Raw genomic sequence first — 23011 nt, forward strand, 5'->3', positions numbered from 1 at the left:
GGTTTGTGAAACATGGCTTATGAAATAACATGTCTCCAGCCCATATGTCTCAGTAGGATTGGTGTCCCCTTTCATTCTTCATTTGCCCACTTATAGCACAGCTAGGAAGCTTCTGTGTCACACAACAGGCGTATTAACCTATCCTACCTACAGAGAAGCTGGCAGCTGATGAACTATAACAAACTTCAGAGCAAACCACAAAGTGACAAATTTGGGTTAATTAAATTGAAGAATTTATGGCACACAATAGATCTTCTGTTAGGGATTTTAATAATATCAAGTCAGATGAACCATCTGGGAAGATAACAAAAAATGATTATTCTGCTTTTGATTTTTGTTTTGTTTTTTCCCCCAAAGGTAAGCTTATCTTTATGGCTTAAAATTTGCTTGGAGTACAGATTATCGATTCAAATGTTACTTGCTTTCTTAATCATGACGGAATGAAGAAATAAAGACAATATATTTGAGAAATCAGCTTAATTACATATATAGAACATGATAAAAAATAGCCCTTCTGCTAATAATAGGTTTAAGAGTTGCTGTGAAAAACAAATATTAAAGGAATTAAATATGGAACTAAAAGGAGAAAGTAACATTCATGTAATTTGTTTTGAAACATCTGTGGAATGAATTTTAATAGTTAAGCATACAGTTAGGTTATGCACAAATAATTCTTCATAGTTGTGTATAAACCTTGCTATAATTCTTGACATTTTCAAGTATTTTCTTCATACAGTACAACTTAATAAACTTCTTGGAAGTACTGAATCTTAGTGTTATACTAAAACTCCTTATTATTCTTTTGATAATAAATGGTTGCATAAGAATTACAACTGAAAAGACAAATAGGTTCCACTTTGTGTTTGAAACTACAATGCACATTGATAGGAGCCTACAGAGATTCTTGTATTTTTGAAATATTTAACTCATTTTGAGAAGACTAAGATTTATGTGCATGAAATTGATACAAGATAAGGTGACTTGTGTGGCTGCTATGTGTATCCAACAATTGTAGTTTGTAAACTGATTTATAATTCATTTTGATTTAAAAAAAAATCCTGTCTATTGTTTTAATAAATGAGCATTAAAAGTTCTTGTATGGATGATCCCTAAAGTAGGCATTTAACACAACAGCATATTTAGTTTAAAAGATTTCATATTTAAGAGAACTTTACTTTTAAAAAAAAAATACACACACACAATCTTTAAACTAAAAAAATGTACCTCATATTTTATACTTATCTAGTCATTGCTTTACTAATAGCTACCATACCATAATATAATCAGGAGAAACTATTACTGTAAAATTTTACAAAATATTACAAAAGCCCATAGTAACGCATCTTATAGAATTCGTTGCTAGATAATATTGCTGTTTTCAAAAAGTAGATTGCACATTTCTGACAATAATTCCTTGTCCTTTGGAATAATACTACATTTCCAATTTCTCGGTATGATTCTTTTAGCCACCTGCCATGCTTGATACAATCCTAGATTCTGATCAGTCAGATTCCAAAGTTTTGGTGTATAGTTCAACATTACATTGATATATTTGACATTTAAAGATTCTACATTGAAGTCACTATCCAAAAATATAGTAAATGATTGCATGACAATATGATATGATTCAATATTTGAGCTTTTGATAGAAGTATGTTATGGTATGTTAATTCTGTCATGGATTCCATCAATTAAAAAAGCAACTCAGGAGACTTTGAGGCAGCCAAAGTATATGATCTATACCTAAATTTGAAGATACTTCCATTGTGAATTGGGAAGACTATCCAAAACTTTTATGATGGCACCAAAAGCAGTATAGGGGGAACTGGAGGGAGACTCTGTGATGGTGCATATGATTATCCTAAATATTTAAATCTAAACCTATTTTCAGCCCATTTGCTCACATATGTCTGTTTAAAACCATAGGATATATTTATTCATATTTATAACTTAAGCTATAGATACATTTTTTTTCTGAGCTGTATCTAGTCTGCAGTCTTTCCTCATTGGATGATCTCCATGTCCTTCCATAGATATTGCTCTCTTCTAATGACATTTGCATTTATAGCTCAAAGAATATTACTAACATCTTGGCAGGCAGGAGTACAGTATCCGGCTGGTTTTACCTAGCACATTTGAGGATGTCACAAATTCCACACACTTTGAAAAAGTGTTTAGAACTAAACACAGTATTTCAGGTTAGGTCTAACCCAAACATAATAGTTTCATGTGTTAATTATATTATTAACTTTGTTAGTCATTAAAGGAGTTTTTCCTTCTGTTCTTGAAATTGTTGCTATGGGAAAAATTAAAGTAGGTGTGGAATACTGTAGTACAGCAAGAGAATGCAAATAAACAGTTGGGTCCCAACCTATGAAGAGTACATATATGATAGATTACAGTCAAAAATAGCTTACCTCACTTCCACCTCTGGCAGATGATAACGGCATAGTGATTTCTCTCTTTTATTACTTTAACCTTTGTCATAGTTTTTGGAGATGTAACTGAAATCTCTTCTGCATTTTAGAATCTCTACTTGTAGTGACAACACCAACCACAGAAGGCAACAAAATGCTTTACAAGTGTAGCATAGGTTTATTGATCAAAAGTTTCAAAATAATTGTTACTTTAGCATATCTCTCAATAACAGCACAGCTACATAGAAGTATTCACAGTTGATCAATCTTGTGTCCTTATTAATGGAAAAGTTTAGGTATCTATGTCCTAAGTAGAATTACTAGAAATATATTCCATGATCCTCCAGTTGTACTGTGTCTCCCTAAAACTGAGACTGCATCTTAATTTTTGGGGGCCCCTAGGACTTATTTTGAGGGAGGGTGTCTTATTTTTTTCTATGTACAGTAGGTCCATTTCTGTTTGCTTGTGGCAGGGTCAGTGCTGCTGCCGTGAGACGGAATGAAGGGGAATGAAGCTGCCCACCATTTCCCACACCAGCTTACCTCAGAGCCCCCGCAGCCAGGCCTTCCATGGCCCGACACCTGCTTTGCCTCATGGCCACGGCACCAACGCTCCATTCGTTCTCCTGCTCCATTGTGGCCATGAACAAGCAGAAGAAGTGGGCTGCTGTTGCGAGGCAGGTGTCGGGGCATGGGTGGCCCGGTTGAATGGACGGGTGGTCAGCTGTAAGCTGGAATGGGTAGTCGGTCAACTGCTCAGGCTCTTCTTAAGTAGGGCTTATTTTGGAGGTAGGGCTTATATTAGGCACACATAAACATGCTGTCTTATTTTTTGAATAGGTCTTATTTTCAGAGTTATAAAATAGAATTATGTAATCTCACTGACCAACCTTCATTCCCATCATTCCTTCACCTAGTGTTCCTGTTCTTGTGTGAACATAATTTGCTAGAGAGGAATTCCAACCCATTCCTTTTGTTGGATCATTACACTGCAGAGGTAGATAGGGGGACTACCACTATCTTAGCATAATTGCAGTAGACCCTCTGGCATTTAGTGTATATTGTCCCATCCACAAAGCACTATTTATTATGTCAGCCTAAGCTAAAATCCTGTAAAAACTTGCACCAGTAAGACACAACTGATAGCAGCTGCTTTAGTTAGTTATGCTTCAATTTACAGATTACAGACAGGAGAGAAATCTGCTGTATAAACCTACGTTAGCTGCCCAGTTGCTCTCACTAAAAATGAGTGAACTAGTTTCTATTATGGAATTTACCTGTTGGAACTGCAAAAATGGGTGGCCAGTCACATTTATTCCACTTCCATCAAAATGGTCTATCTGGATTTAATTATTAGGTTGCACTCCTCATATACTTCCAGTTGTTATCCATTATCAATTTTTAATAAACTAGTGCTTTTTTCATTAGGCTTGCTTGGTTGGTCAGATTTTTCATTAAGCTTGTTAGTCAAACTTTAAATGTTCACACAGGTTATTTTTTGCTCGAATCTTGGTGATCTTAGGTTTAGTTAAACTATGTATCCTGCAATATTTTATTTTATGATGGTTTAGATACCATCCCCAGTATATCCACTGCACAATTTTGCTGGAGGGATTTTGGTATCCACGGGATTTGGTTACCCTGACCATAATGTAAGTCCTTTGTGCAATTTGCATACATGGCCAATATGGGCAAGAATGTACTCCTATTTACTGGTCTTTAAAAAGTCAAATTTGATTAAATACAAACCATGTTTATGACTCAGAATAGATTCTGTTGCTCAGTTCTTTATTTCATCTCAAAAATGTATTTACCGGGTTTTGTTTTTTCCCCATAGACCTATGAGATATTTTTAGACCATAAATTTTGAAACAGATGATATGTATATACTGAAGTTTCTTGATATTTTTATGACATAGAGGATTGTGTGTGGAAATGGGAAGACGCCATGCTATTGGGCCAGATGTTTGAAGCTGTATACTGGTGTTTGAAATTTATTTTTGAAAAATGGGCCTTGGGAAACTGTTGTGAATTGAACAAGTTTAACAGCATGCCAATATATTAGAAGCAACATAAGGGAATACTTGTTTTGTGGATCTGGATTTTCTGAATTTATGATGAATACTATATTTTCTTCATAGGGCAAGCTCTCTGATCGAGTTTACAACTATCCAGAGGGTTTAGGAGAAGTGCTTTATCGAGAACAGTTCGACTTCAACGCTGAGCCACCTTGGGAACCTAGCTGATGATAGTAGGGTTCCATCTCCTAACTTGTCCATGTAAGTCTTGACCATAGCTGATTTCTCAGCTCAGAACAACAATAAATCACATGTTGTTTTTAAGTTGATCACCTAATGATGTTCTCTGTTGTCAAATTTTGATATAATCTAACTGGTCATAATTCAATAAAACTCTGCATTTATTTCAAAAATTAATAGTGTTATAGCCTTATCTGATGACTGAGGAAGTAGTCCAGTTGGATTCATGTCTAAGGCAAGAGTGTGATGGCTCAGCAGATTAAAATTCTGAGGTTATCACCTGGCAAGATGGCAGCCCAGGTTCAAAACCTGAACACCATGCAATAGGGTGAGCTCCCATTACTTGCCCCAGCTTCTACACACATCTAGCAGTTCGAAAGCATGTAAATGTGAGTAGATAAATAAGTACCACTTCAGTGGAAAGGTAATAGCATTTCATGCACTTCTGCATATAGTCATGCTGACTATATGACCACAGAAATGGGTTTGGAAAATGCTGCTCCCTCTACTAAGAAACAGATGAGCACCACCCCCTGAACTGGATAGGGGAAATCTTTACCTAAGGAAGGACTAGAATTCAGTTTCTAGCCTAGTGCCTTAAATCATTATATCAACCCAACTCTCTAGTTTCTTTCATTCAGTTGTGCCCTATCTTGGAAACTGCCTAGACAAGTCTGCAGTTTTCATGGCAATTATTTTTGGAAATGGTTTGTCATTATCTTCTTGCTAGGGCTGAGAAAACGTGACTAGCCTCAGGTTACCCAGTTAACTTCCTGCCTATGATGGGACTGGAACTCATGGTCTCATGTTTCTAGCTTGATACCATAAAAACATCACCAAACTGGCTTTATTACTAAACTATCTGAAGACATATTTTTAAAATGGATCGTAATCCTTAAATTCAACATTAAACCCACAAACCTTTTGCAAAAGAAAAAAGGTATAATCTTGTAGCTTGCTATACAATGGTTTATCTGCAAAATATTTGATACATCTCTGTTAAATCATTAACACCCAGGTAAACTGTCAAGAAGAAACATGTTGTAAGATCCTAGGAGATATAGGCTTATTTAGCTGTTTCATAAGACTGAGTGATCATATTATGTTAGTGCTGGCTCCTCTTGTGCAAGCAAAAGTGAACTAAATACCTGCTACTATAATAGCAAACTTTCCCAAGGTTGTCTTGAATAGTTTGATTCTTAATATTTGGTAAATCATTCTGGAAATGTAATATCTGCTCGAATTGACTTACTACATTGTTTCTGTTCAAGTTCTACTCTGAAATGATTGAGGGAAAAGTCAACTAAATATTAATTTATTAGGAACAGAGTATTACCATTGCCTTGTCTGATTGTTTATTCAAGCCCCATTAATATGTTTTCAGCTTTCTCCTTCAATTGATGGCTATAGAAAATAGACTATTTCTATATTATGTAGGATAATTATGGTTGTAGCCTAATCACTATTATCTGGGTTAGACATCTGAATTATTTAATTGTGAATGCAGATAACCTTTACATTTCTGGAAGAAACAAAAACCACTGGAGATGACTACATCATTCGGTAGTAAGTTAAGAAACTAGCAATGTGATAGCTAAAGCTGAGGAACTTTTTATTTCTCACAATAAGGGCTTGGATTTTTAAAGTAGATTGACTTTAATTTTTTTAAATCCCTAATGAGAATTGTAAATAATATCAAAGAGTAATTTTTTTTTTTTTTGAGAATATGCAATTTTTCCAAATATATGGAGCCAAAAAAAATATTTTTAAACGAGAATGGGCATATGTATTGCACTGGTCAGAACCTCAACCTGCAAGTTTTCCTGAACTTGCACTATGGCTGCACAATTACAATTTGAGTTAAGGAGATGCTAATAGCTTGACCACCTGGCTTTAAAGATCCTTGTTACACTTACCAATGCCTCCTTAACTCAAATGCTTATTTTCTTGAAGGTACATAGCTATTTTGAGAACTTGAAACAGTATGTATGGTAGTTACTTTCAGTACCGTATTTTTTGGAGTATAAGACGCACCTTTTTCCCTCAGAAAAGAGGCTGAAAATCTGGGTGTGTCTTATACACTGAATACAGCATTTTTGCCTCCTGAAACCCCACCCCTTCACCAAAATCACCATGTGTAGCCTTTAGGAGGCTTCCAGAATGCTCCTGGGGGCTGGGGAGGGCAGAAATGAGTGAAAAATGGGCCGCTTTTGCTCAATTTTGCTCCCCCAGCCTCCAGGAGCACTCTAGAAGCCTAAAGGCTATGCATCCCCTTTTTGTTTTTTGTTTTTTTTTACAAAAAACGGGTCTGTTTTTGCGAAAAATGAGCCGTTTTTGGGAGGTCTGCAGAGTGCAAAAACTTTTTTTTTAATTTGCCTCTTCAAATTTGCATCTTATACTCTGAAAAATACAGTATGTGCTATTTCTTTACAGCCTAAAAATTGAAGATATAGACATAGAATAACAAAGTTGGAAGAGACAGATATTAAATCCTTTTTTTACTACATCTATAATATCTTTCTTCAGAACAATAGTTTTCCACATGAAGGTGTTATCCATATATAATCCAAACTAAAATGGACCTGAATTACTTTTTTTTAACAGTTTGTTGCATAATTTAAGGATCCAGCTCTAAGGCTTTGTGGCCTGTTCCTTGTGTTTCTTGGTTTATGACTGTCGGCTTTGCGGAATACGGCTGAGATGAAAGGATTTCTTGAGGATGCAAACTACTCCATTGGCTTACTGGATGAAGGAATGAACATTACAGATGTCGTTGACAACTACATTTATGAACATACCCTTGTAAGCTGTTTTTACATCCTATTCCCAATATGCTTACTTTTACATATATACATCTTACAGCTTCATACATGTTCTGATAAATCATATTTGTATGAGTTATGTGTAGTTAAAAGAAAACGAAAAAACCATTTTGAGGCAGTAAGAGAAAGTGACAAATGTTCTCTAAAATTTGTTGGTTATTCACTAAAGATAGCTCATTGTTAACTGTAGATTAAAATTTTTCCTTTATAGACTGGAAAAAATAGTTTTTTTATTGGCGATCTGGGAAACCTGATCAAGCAACATATTCACTGGCAGAATGTGATGGCACCAATAAAGCCGTTTTACAGCCTAAAATGTAATTCTACCCCTGGTGTACTTGAGATACTATCAGCTCTTGGAACTGGATTTGCATGCTCAAATAAAGTAAGTCTTCAGAGTTCCTCTTCTCATTCTCTTAAAGTTTCTAGATAATGCTGACCTCACTGACAAGTTTTAGGATATAAAACTGGATATAAGGCAATTTATATGGTGGTACTTTGTTTTTAGAAGCTTTCCTTTACAAAGCTCATGGATGAGTTGACGTTTGTGATTGAAAATTTATTTAGTCTTAACTTATAGTCAGTTGATTTCTAAAATTTTGTTTCTAAGATTAAAAGTAATTTAAAAACAATATATTTTCTGTTTCAGACTGAAATGGCATTGGTTCAAGACTTGGGTGTTTCTCCTGAAAACATTATATTCACCAGTCCTTGCAAGCAAGCTTCTCAAATAAAATATGCAGCAAAAATTGGAGTAAACATCTTGACATGTGATAATGAATTAGAATTAAAGAAAATTGCTAGAAACCATTCAAATGCAAAGTAAGCTTAAATTTATTAATTTTAATGTGGGAGTCAAGTAAAAAAGATACATTTCTAAAGTATATTTCATTTATTTATTTATTTATTTATTTATTTATAGTTCTACCATGCATCTCTACATTTTCCACTTTAAAATGGATGATTATTAAGAATTTAGTAATTTTTTGATCCATTCAGTTTCTTTTTATGAACTGCTTTTTAAAAATTCTAATCTTTATTGATAATACTTTATCAACATACCTTAAAACTCCTTGACACAGAAGTTGTTCCTGTCAAGATTATGTGGGCAGTCAAGAATAAGAAACAAATTTATATTATTTGTATATATCCCTATGTTGCTTGGGACTCTGGCATGAATTGAATTTCTGATCACATGACCATCTGTGAAAATTGCCTCAAGATCCCTTTAGTATCCAGAAAGTTTCAGAGGGGAAAATCAAGTACAAATCTGGAATGGCTCACTGTGATAGAATTATGGTGCTGCACCAGCAATGCACATCAAGCTTTCTTCTAGGTTACAGGGATAGCAGCAGCATGAAAGAAGGATTATCTAAAAGAGATAAGCCTTTTAGAGGTAAGTATGTGATCTTTGGAAATAGTAATAAAAAAACAACACCTGCTTGTCTTGCTTGCCTTGCTCTATTCCTGAAGTATCTTTTGTTATACAAAGGATCAAAAATGTGTTGGGCAGTAGGGATATTTCTTTCTCTAATTTCAAGTTCTGCATAAAAGTATAGTTGCAATATAGCTGCATAGTTGGGTAATGATTTATAAATGTCAGATACGTTTTATTTTGTCCCATGTTACTGGTAGATATTGAAGCATAGCACTTTTAAGATCAAATAATTGAGTTTAAAAGAATAGTGGACAATATTTGGTTTTATGAGTTTATGGATACATCTGTATTTGATGTTGATCACTATTCTGATATTGTAATACTCCAATAATTATATTGGGCAAATTGCCTATGTAGTAACTTATATAGGCTGTGATAATGAGAGGAGAGACAATTTGATTATTTCTGGAGGTACACATACACCAATTCTTGGAGAATATTATGATAAACCTGCAGCAATAAATATATTATTCCAATGTCTACGAGCAATTCTGACTATGAACTGATACTCCGTTTGTAAATAGATTTATTTATTTTAGAGACCATAAGGAATAAAAAATTGGAATTTCTACCAGTTTATTTAGGTTTTAGTGAAAGAAGTAAGCACTCATATTTGTCCATAATTAAAGGAAATGAAGAAAGTATATTTATACAGTTTGCTTCAATATCCAGTAGTGTACTATATTTAACATATATTTTTAAAGGAACTTGGATTATGATTGTACTATGGTGTAATGGCTTTTCATTGCAGCATTCAACAGACTTTCTGCTACAACAGTTTTTAGCAGCTGCATTTCCAACCCCCCCATGCTTTTTCTTACTCCATGTTTTAGGCCCTAATTGGTAGTTTTCTCTCTGTACAGGATTGTTTTTATTAGGTTCACATGACTCGTCGGCGACAGAATTGGAGTAATGACATCATAATCAACATGCTTCTGACAGTCTTCAGGCTTCACATGTGCTGATGCTGCTGTAAACCAACTGTGCCCCAATCATCTTCCCCTTCTCTTAGGCTCTTACTTCATATTGCCACAGAAGACATAAATGGAGATGAAGAGATGACTATGAAGTTTGGCACTACCCTGAAGAATTGTCGTCATCTCATGGAATGTGCTAAGGAGCTGAATGTCCAAATAGTTGGTGTTAAGTGAGTAGACCTGTAATATTTCTCCATTCCTTCCTGTCATTGGTGTTGAAAAAGGCATTAGGAATGCATATAAAATTAAGGCTGCAAGGTTGACAAAAAATTTCAGTGTATGTTGCAAAATGCACATAACATTCCTTCATAGAATAAACTCTTGCAAATAAGCGCTTATAGCAGGAATCACCTATTTATATAGCTTTTTGGATATATTAATATTTTATAGAAATATACTCTATATATAGCAGCAAATTGAAGGCATTCATGATACCGAAAGAAAAGTGGTTTCTTACTTTAAAGCTAGTTAATTTTTAAAGCAAAATTGCAAACTATTGGATTTGGGATTAAAACATTTAAGCTCAATTATTCTTCAGCATCTTGTTAATGAAACTTTTTTTCTTGGCAATTCATTCATCAATACTATGTGTTAGTTCTTAATCTTCATATTTATTTGCAAGATAAATTAACTTGATCTTAAGCCAGCAACTTTTGCTAGCAGTTTAGAAGAATGGCTTTGCTAAGTGGAAATGGTTAAATAAAAATAAAGAATATTTCCCCAAAAAGCTATTTTTTGAAGAAAAAATGATTGTGATTGATTGACCATTGTGAAAATTATGTATAGCTGAATCGGTTATCTTAGTTAAATATCCCTGTAAAGTAGGGATAGTTGTGAAAAGGTACCAGATAATTTTTTTATATTGTGAGAAAATGAGAAATGCCCAACTGAATTGTGGAGAAAAAAATACTGGAAAACATCACCCACACTGATACTTAGTTTAATTACTTCTTAACTCATGTTTACCCAAGATTCTTTTTTATTAATATTTTAGCTATTACATTATTTGCTGGATTTGAGAAATTAAAAGATATCTTTTCTACACTGTACAAAAGCTAAAACTTCTTTGTTTGTAACAATAATGCAATGTTACCTCATGTAACCTCTAGTTCTTTTTTTTTTAATGAAAGGTTTCATGTGTCAAACCCTTGCATGGAATCTCAAGCATACAAAGATGCTATTTCTGATGCTCGTTGTGTATTTGATATGGCTGTAAGTACACTAAAACTTGAGTATATGTACCGATAAGTTCAGATCTTCTTGATATAAGAGACTAGGAATTTATCCAGAGTGAGAAATGTGTTTAGAGGATTGGCTGTACCATTCTGGACTGAGTAACTCATAGTTTGTCCAAACTAAAACAGAGACATTTTGAGTGTGTTATGAAAAAATATATATTCAAGAGATGTTTAAGGGAACAAGTAGGGGATGGCTTCCTTCCTTTGTGTCCACATGACCTCCTTGTTCCTTGTTTGTTTTAATTGTCATGAATTAAAATGCAGTATATCCCATGTGTCTGCCTGTCCCTCTCAAGTGAGTAGACTAGTTAGATATTACATGGCAGCAAATACAAGGAGGAGGCATACTATCAGCCTGCCTGCCTTTTTCCTTAGGCTTCCCAGCTAGATATACTATACTTGAAGTTAAGGGTTCAAGAGTCACTGCCCCACACTACCATATATTTCAAGTACAGCATATCTTGCCTATTGGGGAACAGGATTTTCCAATCCTGTTCTTTTATTTTCTGTTTCCTCTTCACTGTTAAGTAATCTTGCCTTTTCCTCATTTTTCCATCTTCAAACACTTAAGTTTGGATATGAGAGTTTTGTGTTGGTGTAGGCCACAGTTAAGCTTCAGTTCAGATATGCATGCACACACATACACAGGCTGTTGTGTGCACAGAGCATTGAAAGTTTTACACCTCCCTACAAGAAACTTTTTAAAAATGTAGTTAATTTGTTTTGATTTAAAATTTATGCCACATTTCTACATTAAATATGGGATTTTTTTCTGTTACAATGGCTGAGTTCAGTGGTTAATAGCTATTTTGAAAGGCACATCTGAATTCACACAAGAAGAGATTTTTCCTATTATAAAATCACAGATCACAAGTGAGATCTTTCAGGAAGTTGTCCAAGCCTTAGAAATGGGGCCAAAGAGGATTGTACGAGGGGGGCATACCTGTATGCTGTGACCAGAATTCCATTAGCCATTGTTGGATCCAAGCTGCAATATTTGCAATATTAGTTTCATATTTAATATTGGTAGTTATTTTTATTTTTATTTTACATCTCTTAAGTTTTAGTTCTTTTTTTAACTATAGAAATGCTTGTAGCAATGTGACAGGGTACTTAGTTGAAGAGTTGTATATATGAAGGGTAAACATTATTTGAAAAGAATAACAAATATGTTATAAACCACAAACTATCTGCATTTTCATTTTAGGAAGAATTTGGCTTTACCTTGAATATGTTGAACATTGGTGGTGGTTTCACTGATCATGAACTTGATCTGGAAGAGGTATGAAATTAGATCCTTTTCCAATAAAGAAGATTCTTTTCTTATAGAATTTGGCCTGTCATTTTATTCAGTTCAAACTTCTGTTTACAGTATGAATGTAAAACTATAAGGTTACTTCGGCAACAAGCAATAAATATTGGAGTTTCACTTAAACAGCATGCACTGTTCGCTTATTTATCAAATTTGTATGGCCACGTATATTCATAAAAAGAGACTGGACAACATACAACCATTAAACAAAATGATATGTAAAAAAGCAAATCACTATTAAAAATACAAAACAGTTGTTATTAAAATATAAACAATTTATGCACAGTTGGTTGACTTGGTTAGAACTTGAAACAGCTACAGATTAGACATAATTACCAAGAGCACAGTGAGTCCTATGCACCTCAACATTGGGCTTGTACTTTAATTTCAGGAAAGTTGTCTGTATAAATGTCTGGACCGAGGCAGCTTTTACAATATAGTTGTATATGCTTGGCTTCCATAAAACCCAAACCCTGATTGTCTAGGTTCAGGTGGAATTCAGTATATGTGCAACATTAAAATCTTTTCAGTGTAATGAGGATTCTGAACCTACATTGTAGATGAACCATTGTGGGGAAATGGGGCTTGAAGCTGTGGAATGAGCAAAATCCAATTTTATAGCACCTTCAAAAAGGAAGCAAATCTGGTTGTGGACAATAATTGTTGGACTCAAGAAACTATGGGTTATTGCAGCTAAAAAAAACCAAAGGATTTGTAGAATTTTTTTTAGAATTGCTGCAGTATGACAAAATGTACTATGCTTTTATAAATAGTGTGATAGTGTTTTAATACTTCCCATTGGCTTGTATCACATTTATTTCAAAGACTAGAATGTCATTGTTTTCCATCATTAGAATATGTGAAAGTGGTGTGATTAATAATTTACAGGTAGAATAAGCCAGAAAGGGAAGCCAACTTTGGTTTATTTTGATTGGAAAATCATTCTACAAGTTTATATACATGGTTGTTGCAAAAAAACCGAAGAATAATTGGATTGCTATTAAAACAGCTCAGGGTCAGGAACTGCCAGTTATATATGGCTGAATAATGTTTGATAGCCAAGAGCTGGCAAGAACATTGTGTAAGGTAGCTGCCATGCATTGCTCTGAGATATCTTTAAAACAATGTCCGTAGATTGACTGGGTAGAGCAGCAAGCTACTTGTTGAGTATGCATGGCTTTGGTGCAATCTCTGGGCTACACCTTGGAAAGGAGCAGATAAAATCTTAGTCATCAATTACTGTGTTAAGCAACAATGGTGTCACATAACTATGTTCTCCACCTCAAATGCTGGATCTATCTAGCATGTAGTCATAATACTAATAACCACTCATAGATATTTTCTTCATGAAGAGTAAGTTGTGATAGTCATATTTTCTTCAGTTAATTTCCCACCAGGGAGTGAATATAATTTTTATCCTATTGTAGATCAGAGAGTACCAAGAACTCCACAATTTTATTAAGTTATGATTGCTCTAATTTAGCAGAGAATTTTCAAATGTTCATATTCTATTTTTTAGATTAATCGTGTTATCATTCCGCTGCTTGGTACCTACTTTCCTGAAGAATCTGGTGTAACTGTGATTGCAGAGCCTGGATGTTATTATGTTTCTTCAGCATTTACTCTAGCAGTTAATATTTTTGCAAAGAAAGCTGTTCAATCTGGTGACCCTCTTCTCAATAAATGTAAGCAATATCTGGCAAATATTTAAATTGGTGTAAAAACTGTAAAGACTAATCACTATTCTGGATCCTAGCTTGTCAAATAGAATAGCTTTTTAAGAGATAATTGGTAGAACAAAGGGCCCTTTTGTTAGCTTAATAAGAAAACAGTCCTTAAATTGTTTTATTTAGTTGCTTAAAAATTAGATCATTAGTTCAGGCTGAAAGTTTTAAATCTGTAAATAATTTCCTTGTAAAATATTTTTTCTTCATCTTTGCATCATATATATGCATCACTTTGGCAATGGCAGTCTCAAGCACTTTCTGTACCTGAGGACATTTTTTCTGGGAGACATTCTATACTTCATTGCAGCAGCAGAAGCATTAATTTGTTCTGTGTCTTGTTTTCACAGTTGAAGAAAATTATGTTTGTTTATAATTGTTACCTACTTTTGTCTTTTCATTCTTATCCTTCCTGCCAAATTATTACACCTTTCCTTTTGTCCTTTTTGTTCTTCAGCATCAATGAACTCTTAGCAAATCTTCTGTCAGTTATTTGGACTATAGCATCTCAAGCTCTTTTCAATAGTCCTTGAATACAACAGCTAGCTTTTGCCAGTTAATAATCATTAGCCTTTCCAGAGGCTATCCCACTGGTAATTAACCACTTTTCCTGGCTTTGACCTTTCTTTTGGAAGAAAATGTTCCTTGTAGGTGATATGTCTGCTAGTGCTATTGCCCTTGCTTCTAGAATGGATAGAGATGGGGACTGATTATCTGATTCAACAGCATTCCTTGAAACTTTCAGTTGCCTTGATATCAATATATCAAATTTGCACTGGTCTGTTTCCAGAAAGATTTTTCAACTACTTTCCGAAGGGAAGCAAAATAAAAGAAGCAGTTATATATCTAATTGAACAGTGGTCTCTTAAGTTGTCTTCTCTGATGCTTGGATCTTTTTCATCTATAATTAGGGATCTCATTCATATCGTTAGGTTGCTTACCTGGCTTCTTGATTTTGCTGTGAAGATTTCTATTCTTCGTCATCCTTATACTCCACACTTGATTACTTGTGTAGTTTCATGATCCCTATTAAACCCACAACTACTTTGATAAGCATTGTTCAGTTACTACCACTTCATCTGGTCTACTATCTTGTGACTTTTCATGTAGCTCAAGATCAGCAGTACTAAAATCACAACTGTACCTATTGTAATAGGTTCCTGTGTCACCTTCACAATCACTACCTTGGAATTACTGAGACTCAGCTGACCTATATGTATCCTCATAAAGTAATAATCTGATTCTTTATCATCTGATACTCCTTCCTTTTCCTCATCAGATGCCACTATATGCAATCAACAGTTTCCTTCAGATGAGAGTTGCCTCTATATGGAGAAATGGCTCTAAAGGACAAGTGCCCTTGGCTGGAAATACAGCTGACCATGCTGGATGAGTCAGTAATTGAAAATATTCAGGGTTCAATAAATCCTTGATATTTATGATCTTGGAGATCTTTCAAGTTTTTAAAATATAATTTTATTAAAGGTATTTTTTTAAAAAAACTCAATATAAAGTAAGAAAAATGAGAAAGCTAAAAGCACAAAAAAGGAAAAGAATTGCCTCCATTTTCCTTTGCAGCACTTATAAAAACAATAAGTTCATCTCTTACTATATAATTATAACTTTCTAGGGTCTTTCATCTTTTCAAATCTTTCATCCATTTTGTTTTAAAAGCTGTCAGTTTGGTATCAAGTGATTTCGTTAATTTAATATTCCTCTAAAATTTCCTGTGGCAAATCCTGTAATTCCTCTCTCTGCAGCTTGTTCGAGCAATCTTCACCTTCATTCTCACCACTTTTCTGATTGCCATTAATAATATTGTAATCCAAAAAGTGTCTCAAATAAGGAGAGAGAGAAAGGAAAACTTTTCCTCTGTCATCTTACTGTGCCTTAATACTTTCTTCTCTAATGGCATTCTGTAAAATAAGCATCACAATCTACATTCTTATAGTTATAGTCAGCATCACAGTCTGACTCACATTACCTTTATCTTCTCTTTTGTAAAATCCACCAATTGCCTGCACTCAATAATAGTAAATTAAAAAAAAACATTCCCATAAAGGGCTGGTTTATTTGTCTTATTTAATTCCACATTTATTCAAAAGCAATTTCACCAAAAACAATCTTTCAAAGCAATTCCCTTCACCCATTTTATATTTTACAGTAACTGTTGCTAGCTTTTTGCCAATAGTTTTTAAGTCCTTAAAACTCTTTTCATTGGAATTCACTAAATGGAATCTTACGCTGCTATTTAGAAACCCCCCTTTAAGCTGCAAATTAATTGCATCCAAAGGGATTAAGAAATGAAGTTTGGCTCAACTTTGCTCCATAATAGGCTGTGAGTTTGGTTGAAATCCCTCAAACTTCTAGCTGCCAATTTATGAGCTAGAAACTTCAACTCATGCAGTCTACTCACGAGGAGCAGTATCTGGAGTGCAAGTGAGCAATCTCAGAATTTCTCCATCTGGAAATACTTGTATGGATCAGTTTGGCTGCTGATTCCACTGTAAATGCCATTCCTGTTGCTTCGGGGATATCTAGTTTGCCACGACCCTCACCAGAAGATCTGGCAGTTCTTTTAGTTTTATTAAATGCTTTTAATAGCTTATGGCAAAAATATTCCTATTTTTTAAAAGAAAATCTTGGGAGACTAGAAATCCTCTCTTGTGCTTTGGATGATTATAGTTATTTTTACATAACTCTATTCTTACTAATTATATATTATCAGTAGAACTGTCCTCATTTCATGCTGACTGACAGGGAAGACAGAAAGTCGGATGCCACAGGATTCTAAATGTATGCTGCAGCTGATCTTTTTTGTACATGTTGAGTCTTTTACCATTCTTACTTGTGGGATAAAATGGTCACTTTTAGACTATGTTTACTGGAGTACAAGAAGAAAGTAGGGAATGTGGGCGGGGGGTGGGGTTGTGTATGCCCTAGATATCTTGAAATAACAGATCCAAAGATATAAGGATACTGTTGTAACAATTGGTTTGGCAGGAGTGGAGGCCTTAGCAGACATGTTTGTTTATAGATCTTGTGATATCTCAAAATAACAAATCAATCCACAATATCATCAATCTTATATGTTTATAGAAAATGGGTATTGATTATGCCCTAGACTTTGTGCATCAATGTTTACATAGCCAAGGAATTTGTTAATGTCTTAAGCAGATTGCCTTGTTTGTATTCTTCCCTACAATTATATAATAATCCCAGATGCCATCCTTTCAGTGAGAAAGCACTGTGTATTAGTAAGCATTTTCTTTGGCTTAACCATGATTCAAACCTGTATTTTTGTTATTAGCTAGGTAGACATTTTCTAGCATCAGATTACAGTTTAACCTTGACAGGGCATTGGCTGGGATTGTTTTCAATTCTTCATTGTCCCATATTTCAGTGGATTGGTTTTTCCACATTTTGCTTGTCTGAATTCTTTTACCTTACCCAAATTCTTTTCAATTTTCCACTCAATGGATCCAGGGTCTCTTTCTGTTGTACTACAGACATTTCAGGGCTCCTAAATTAGTGCATTCCACTCAGCTGGAATAAATGGGAGCTTTGAGAGAATGCCTGTCTTGGAGTTTCTTTGGAGTTGGGGTTTTCAGGAACGCTGGCAATGGTTTTGTAAGGAATGAAATAAAGACATACCCTGATTTTTGTGTATTGCACTTGACGAGATCTTCCATGTCTATATTGCTTAATTGTTTTCCTGCAATAAAGCAACTAATTTAGCTATGTTGTGCCTGTGATATTTTTGCAACAATCTTCCAGAAGTAGGAATTTGGGTTAGAAATCTTACATTTTAAGAAAAGCCAGCCAGGATTGTATTGTCTCCTTTCATGGCATTCCCTATATTGGCTTATGAAAAGAAATCATAATATTTCAGCCATTGATTTTTATAGAACGTTATTTGATAAATATACAGACCACAGGTAACTACACTGTTGGGGAGAGCTGTACTTTTTTCAGTTGTTCTTGCCCAACATTAAGCTTCCTAATTGCCTATATTAGGATGCAGAGATAATGATGAATAAGTTGCTTACTTATGTTTCTTCAACTAGTTATCTGTGCATTTACTTCTTGCACTTGGCAGGTACCTTTTCTGACCAGCCTGACCAACACCTAAAGGGTTTGGATACTATTATGGGGAAGCACAAGAACCAAGAGTATGCATAGCATATGCCTCCTGCCTAAAAATCTGTTATCAGATGTTTCTAATGATGAATTTGTAGAGGTGCGGTTCCCATAAATGCAAATGTACAAATGACCACTTGAAAAAAAAACCTATGGTAATTTGCATCTTTGTGATCAGATAGTATTAGACAACAAATAAGTTTTATATGTGTTACCTAACCATTTGTTGTAAAATGTTTTTTGTATATTTCGGTTAGTTAATGCTTCTTTCTTCTAAATCTGTTAACTCTCATGTAACATGCATTCATGGAAAAGCTATAACATTTAAAAACAAAGCACCACCATAAATTGAAATTTACTGTGCAATTTGTATTTGGTTGCTTATTTTACAGTGGAACAAACGCAGAACGATGAACCAGTCTTCATTTATTACATGAATGATGGTGTTTATGGTTCTTTTGGAAGCAAGCTATCTGAGAACTTGACTACTATTCCAGAGGTTCACAAGGTAAGGATACACTTATATGCTACAGGCAAAAGTCTTAAGTAAATTACTTTGGACTACATTTTACTATCATTTGCACTACTCATAAGTAAGTTGCTCAGAAATTGCTGTTCTGAGTAATACATAACTCTTTTTCTTTAGAAATACAAGGAAGATGAGCCTCTGTTTGCAAGCAGTCTTTGGGGTCCATCCTGTGATGAGCTTGATCAAATTGTGGAAAGCTGTGTACTCCCTGAGCTGAATATTGGAGACTGGCTACTCTTTGACAATATGGGTTCTGGTTCTTTGGGTGAACAACCTGCTTTTAATGATTTCCAGAGGCCACCCATTTACTATGTAATGTCAATCCATAACTGGTAAGCTTACATTACTTTATTGTACAGCTGTTGGTAAATTAAAAGAAGGTATATTTCTGTTATTTGAGAATAAAAGATTTCTAACATTGTTATATCAAAAGTTAAACGATAATTGATGTGTTTCCTTAATTATATTTCAATTTTTGGACAGGATCCCTTATCCCCAGCATACATAATGAGACATTAAATAAACTGATGGAAATCCAAGGATTTTTTACATTTGAACAATGTAGGCTATATTGGAAGATGGTTATAGCATTTTTGTAGCAATCATTTTTTAAAAGATTCCAGTTTTAGAATAGTAACTACAATGCTGAGTTCTGTACATTTCCATTCAGTTTGAAACATGATTCACTTTCACAGGCCGCACTGATTTCACAAGAAACAGGTAGCAAATTAGTAATGATTAAATACACATTTAGCTAATCTTACAATTCTATCTTGGAATCACTTTTCACAAAATAAAAAATCCTTCTAAGGAAATTATTTCTATATGCCACAACAAATAAATAATAAAAATGACTTCCTGGCATAATGGCTGGAAATAATTATAGATTTGCTTGGTTTTTGACATTTTTTTTCATGACTCTTCTTAGAGTTGGAACACAATATTGCTCGGATATTTCAAAATTTCTTTGAATAAGAATGTTTACCCTGCTGTATTCCAGTGTTGTTGCTTGAATTTCTGTATTTTCACTTCAGGTGTGAGATGCAAGATGCAGGATTTATCTCTGACACACTGATGAAGAATTTTTGCTTTGTGCCTTCTTGCATTCAGCTGAGCTCTGAAGATGGCTTTTCTATTGCAGCTTAAACAGGCACTAATCCTACATTTAGCCTTGCAGTTGCTCGTCTATAATCTTGTCTGGTCACAACATTCCAGAGTGAAGGAAAAGTGGAACAATCTTGAATGAATTATTGAAACTTGAAATCAATTGGGACCAGGCAAACCAGCTACAACTAAATTCACTGGGGGAGTAAAGCTTACATAATAAACATCCCGAAATGTCAGATCATTTAATCCCTGAATAGTTAAAACAAAATATGCAACAAAATGGATGACTTAGTTGAGATGGAAACCCATCACTTGGGTTCTCTGTTAAACAGTTTACATACAAGTACAGTTTTTATACTAAGGATTTCTGTTAGAAAGTCTTGTAAAGTTGTCTTTCCCCAGATATATGAAATATCAAGGGAAACAAGTGTGAATTCGTTAGCAATGTTAGTATATTTAGAATGTGTAAATTTGTGCTTTGAACTGTAGTTTAATAAATGTAAAATTGCATCATAGTATTTGTTGTATTTCACCCTTGTTGTTCCCTCTCTTGTATGAATGCAATAAAATTTTGTGTAGATTTTACTGTTCTCTGGAGCTAACACAGGGAAGAAGTCTAAGCAACAATGGTAGTTTAAGTACAAAAACATGGAAGATAAATTGAAAAAACCTTTAGATTCAATTGGCAGAACATTAAATCATGACTAAAATAAACTAAATGTATTGCACTAAGTTCAAAATTGAAGTATAGTTATAGAGCTTTCTGAAAATTTTATTTAAGATTTAAGTTTTTGCTCTTGAATATTGAAAGCAAGACCTTAATTCTGACAATAGGATATAATGATATTTGGAAAAACTTCAGCAGTAAATGTAGAAATTATTGAAGCTTTTACTCATTATTACTTAGACTCTTCCTATATTTTGATTACTTTTAATTTATTTTACTAACCTAGTGGTCTTGGTAGCTATTTTTGAAATGCACCAAGTCAATTTCAAAGTGGAATTTGTATATCTAATTTGGTGATGCAAAATGGGCTGCCAAGTGTAAATGCATTTTATATTAGTGCCAATTGGTAGAATGTTTATGCCTCAATTTAGTGGAGCTAAAATGCACTGTTTGCTAGAGGAACATCATTATAGAAAATGGTTCTCTTCAGCATGAACATTTAAAATTACAGGTACTATATTTGAGATGCTTTTCACTTGCATGAATGGTTTCTACAGCTAAATCTAAGTGACCCTGAGCACTAACCATGGCTGTGAGCTTTAAAGCACAAATAAAAATACAAACTAATTCAGTTTTCCAATTCCGGCAAAAGACAAATCACTTTCTAGCATTTTGATCCAATGCCAGAGTTCTGTCAGTCTGGAAAAAGGGAACAACTCATAATTCCCCAAGTGTCTCTAATGATGCCCATGGCTCTGCTATAAGTTTTTAAACTATTGTGAGTTTAACCAACTCTGTTGTAAATGGTACAGTCACCTTGGAAATGTCTGTATTGTATTTGACAGTTTGCCATAAAAACTGGTTTGAACTTAGTATATATTTGAATTTATATGCTAAAACTTATCTTCTGTTTACAATATTGTAATATCAGTTTTGGAATAACACAAATATAAAACTGAATGATTTCTATATAGCAAATTAATCAATGGAACTTTGTCTTGTATATAGTACAATCAATTGCTTTTGGAGCCGTCTTATCTGCATTCATATGGTCACCCATAATAGAAAATAATCAGTGTTCAAATGCAGCAAACAGTGCATTCAACACTGCTTATTAACTAGTTAGTAGTCGTAATGGGACAGGGAGGGAAACTTACAACTATGTGTCTCTTGAAATATTGTGGTAATTGCTTAATTGCCATTGATCTCAAATATATATTTTACGTGCTGATCTTATTTTCATTTAATAGTTCAAATCTAAACATCCCTCATTAGTTAAAACAAGTGAATTTTGGCATGAGGTCCTGCAAAGGGAGGATAATTGCATAAGAGTATATATCTACCGGTAATGCATGGATCACAACATTGGTGAGCTTTCTTTGACCACATGAACAATGGTTATTAAGAGTGAATAAGGAATTCTGGCATAGGTTCATGAAATGGCAGTAGATCTGCAAAACCACTGCCTAGCTTTTGCACTACAATGCCTTCTATTTGATGCTTTTGACTGGGAAAGCCAGAAACTTAAGAAGATAATTATATGCAAAGCATATAACCTAAATTTGTTTTAAATTTAATGATATAAAGAAGGATCTTTTAGATGAAAATGTGTGTTAAGTGCAAATGAGTTAAAACTTAAATTACAACTATTAACTTATCCAGTAAATGGTTATGTTCTGGCTTATACAAACACTAAGATTTGTTTAATTTTGGCTCAGTATTTCATACAAATCCTGATAACTGATTTCAACAAACTTGTAAGTTTGAATGAATATGCCAATAAGGTAAATGGAAACATTAACTAAGCTGCATTTTCTTTCCTGGATTTGGAATTTTAAAAGTGGAATGGGGAGGGAGAAGCCGGGGGGGGGGGGGGGGGGGGATATGCTTCGTATATACTATCCATATCAAAAAACAAACAAGAGATATCTCTTTCAGTCATTCACATATACTACTCCAAATAGCCAAATACACTCAATCTCAAATGGATGGACTGACTGGCTGGAAGGATTAATAGTGAATATTCCTTTTAACATTGTTGCTGATTATTTAGGAGGTAGTCACTATCTAAACCTCAACAACTGAGTTTAAAAGGGGTGCTGCATTTGTTGAGTATGGGAGACATGTAAATGAACCACTTTCTTGCTGCGAACCTGCCTTGCTTTTGGCACTGGTACCCAGATTGATTTGGGACTGAGCGTTAATAAAACTATACTAGGGATTGGTGTATCCATACACATCCATATCTACATACAAGAATATGGGATTTAGAATGTATAAAAAGGATACATTTGTCTTCTGACAAAATGCTTCAAAGGAATAAATTCATGTAGCCAGAAACCTCAAGCAGTTGCTTCAAAAGTTGACCCTGATGGCGTGTGC

The 23011-nt window shown here is 34.3% G+C and overlaps 1 protein-coding gene across 2 annotated transcripts in view; it reads left to right on the plus strand.

Annotated features, from left to right (window-relative positions):
- AZIN1 (antizyme inhibitor 1) overlaps nt 1–21502 on the plus strand; it is a 30564-nt gene extending 9062 nt beyond the window's left edge. For both annotated transcript variants that reach the window (XM_087706800.1, XM_087706799.1), the window contains exons 2-12: nt 4559–4696; nt 7280–7477; nt 7709–7882; nt 8147–8319; nt 9948–10082; nt 11043–11124; nt 12358–12432; nt 13982–14147; nt 18719–18834; nt 18973–19187; nt 19890–21502. In XM_087706800.1, coding sequence (XP_087562926.1) covers nt 7376–7477; nt 7709–7882; nt 8147–8319; nt 9948–10082; nt 11043–11124; nt 12358–12432; nt 13982–14147; nt 18719–18834; nt 18973–19187; nt 19890–20001 — 1350 coding nt within the window. In that variant the 5' untranslated portion in view covers nt 4559–4696; nt 7280–7375 and the 3' untranslated portion in view covers nt 20002–21502. The remainder of the gene's footprint in view (nt 1–4558; nt 4697–7279; nt 7478–7708; nt 7883–8146; nt 8320–9947; nt 10083–11042; nt 11125–12357; nt 12433–13981; nt 14148–18718; nt 18835–18972; nt 19188–19889) is intronic.
- Nucleotides 21503–23011: the final 1509 nt, after the last annotated feature.

Source organism: Thamnophis sirtalis, unplaced genomic scaffold (assembly GCF_051295495.1).
Source record: "Thamnophis sirtalis isolate CommonGarterSnake01/CBP01778 unplaced genomic scaffold, rThaSir2_p1.2 scaffold_2, whole genome shotgun sequence".
Taxonomy (NCBI): domain Eukaryota; kingdom Metazoa; phylum Chordata; class Lepidosauria; order Squamata; family Natricidae; genus Thamnophis; species Thamnophis sirtalis.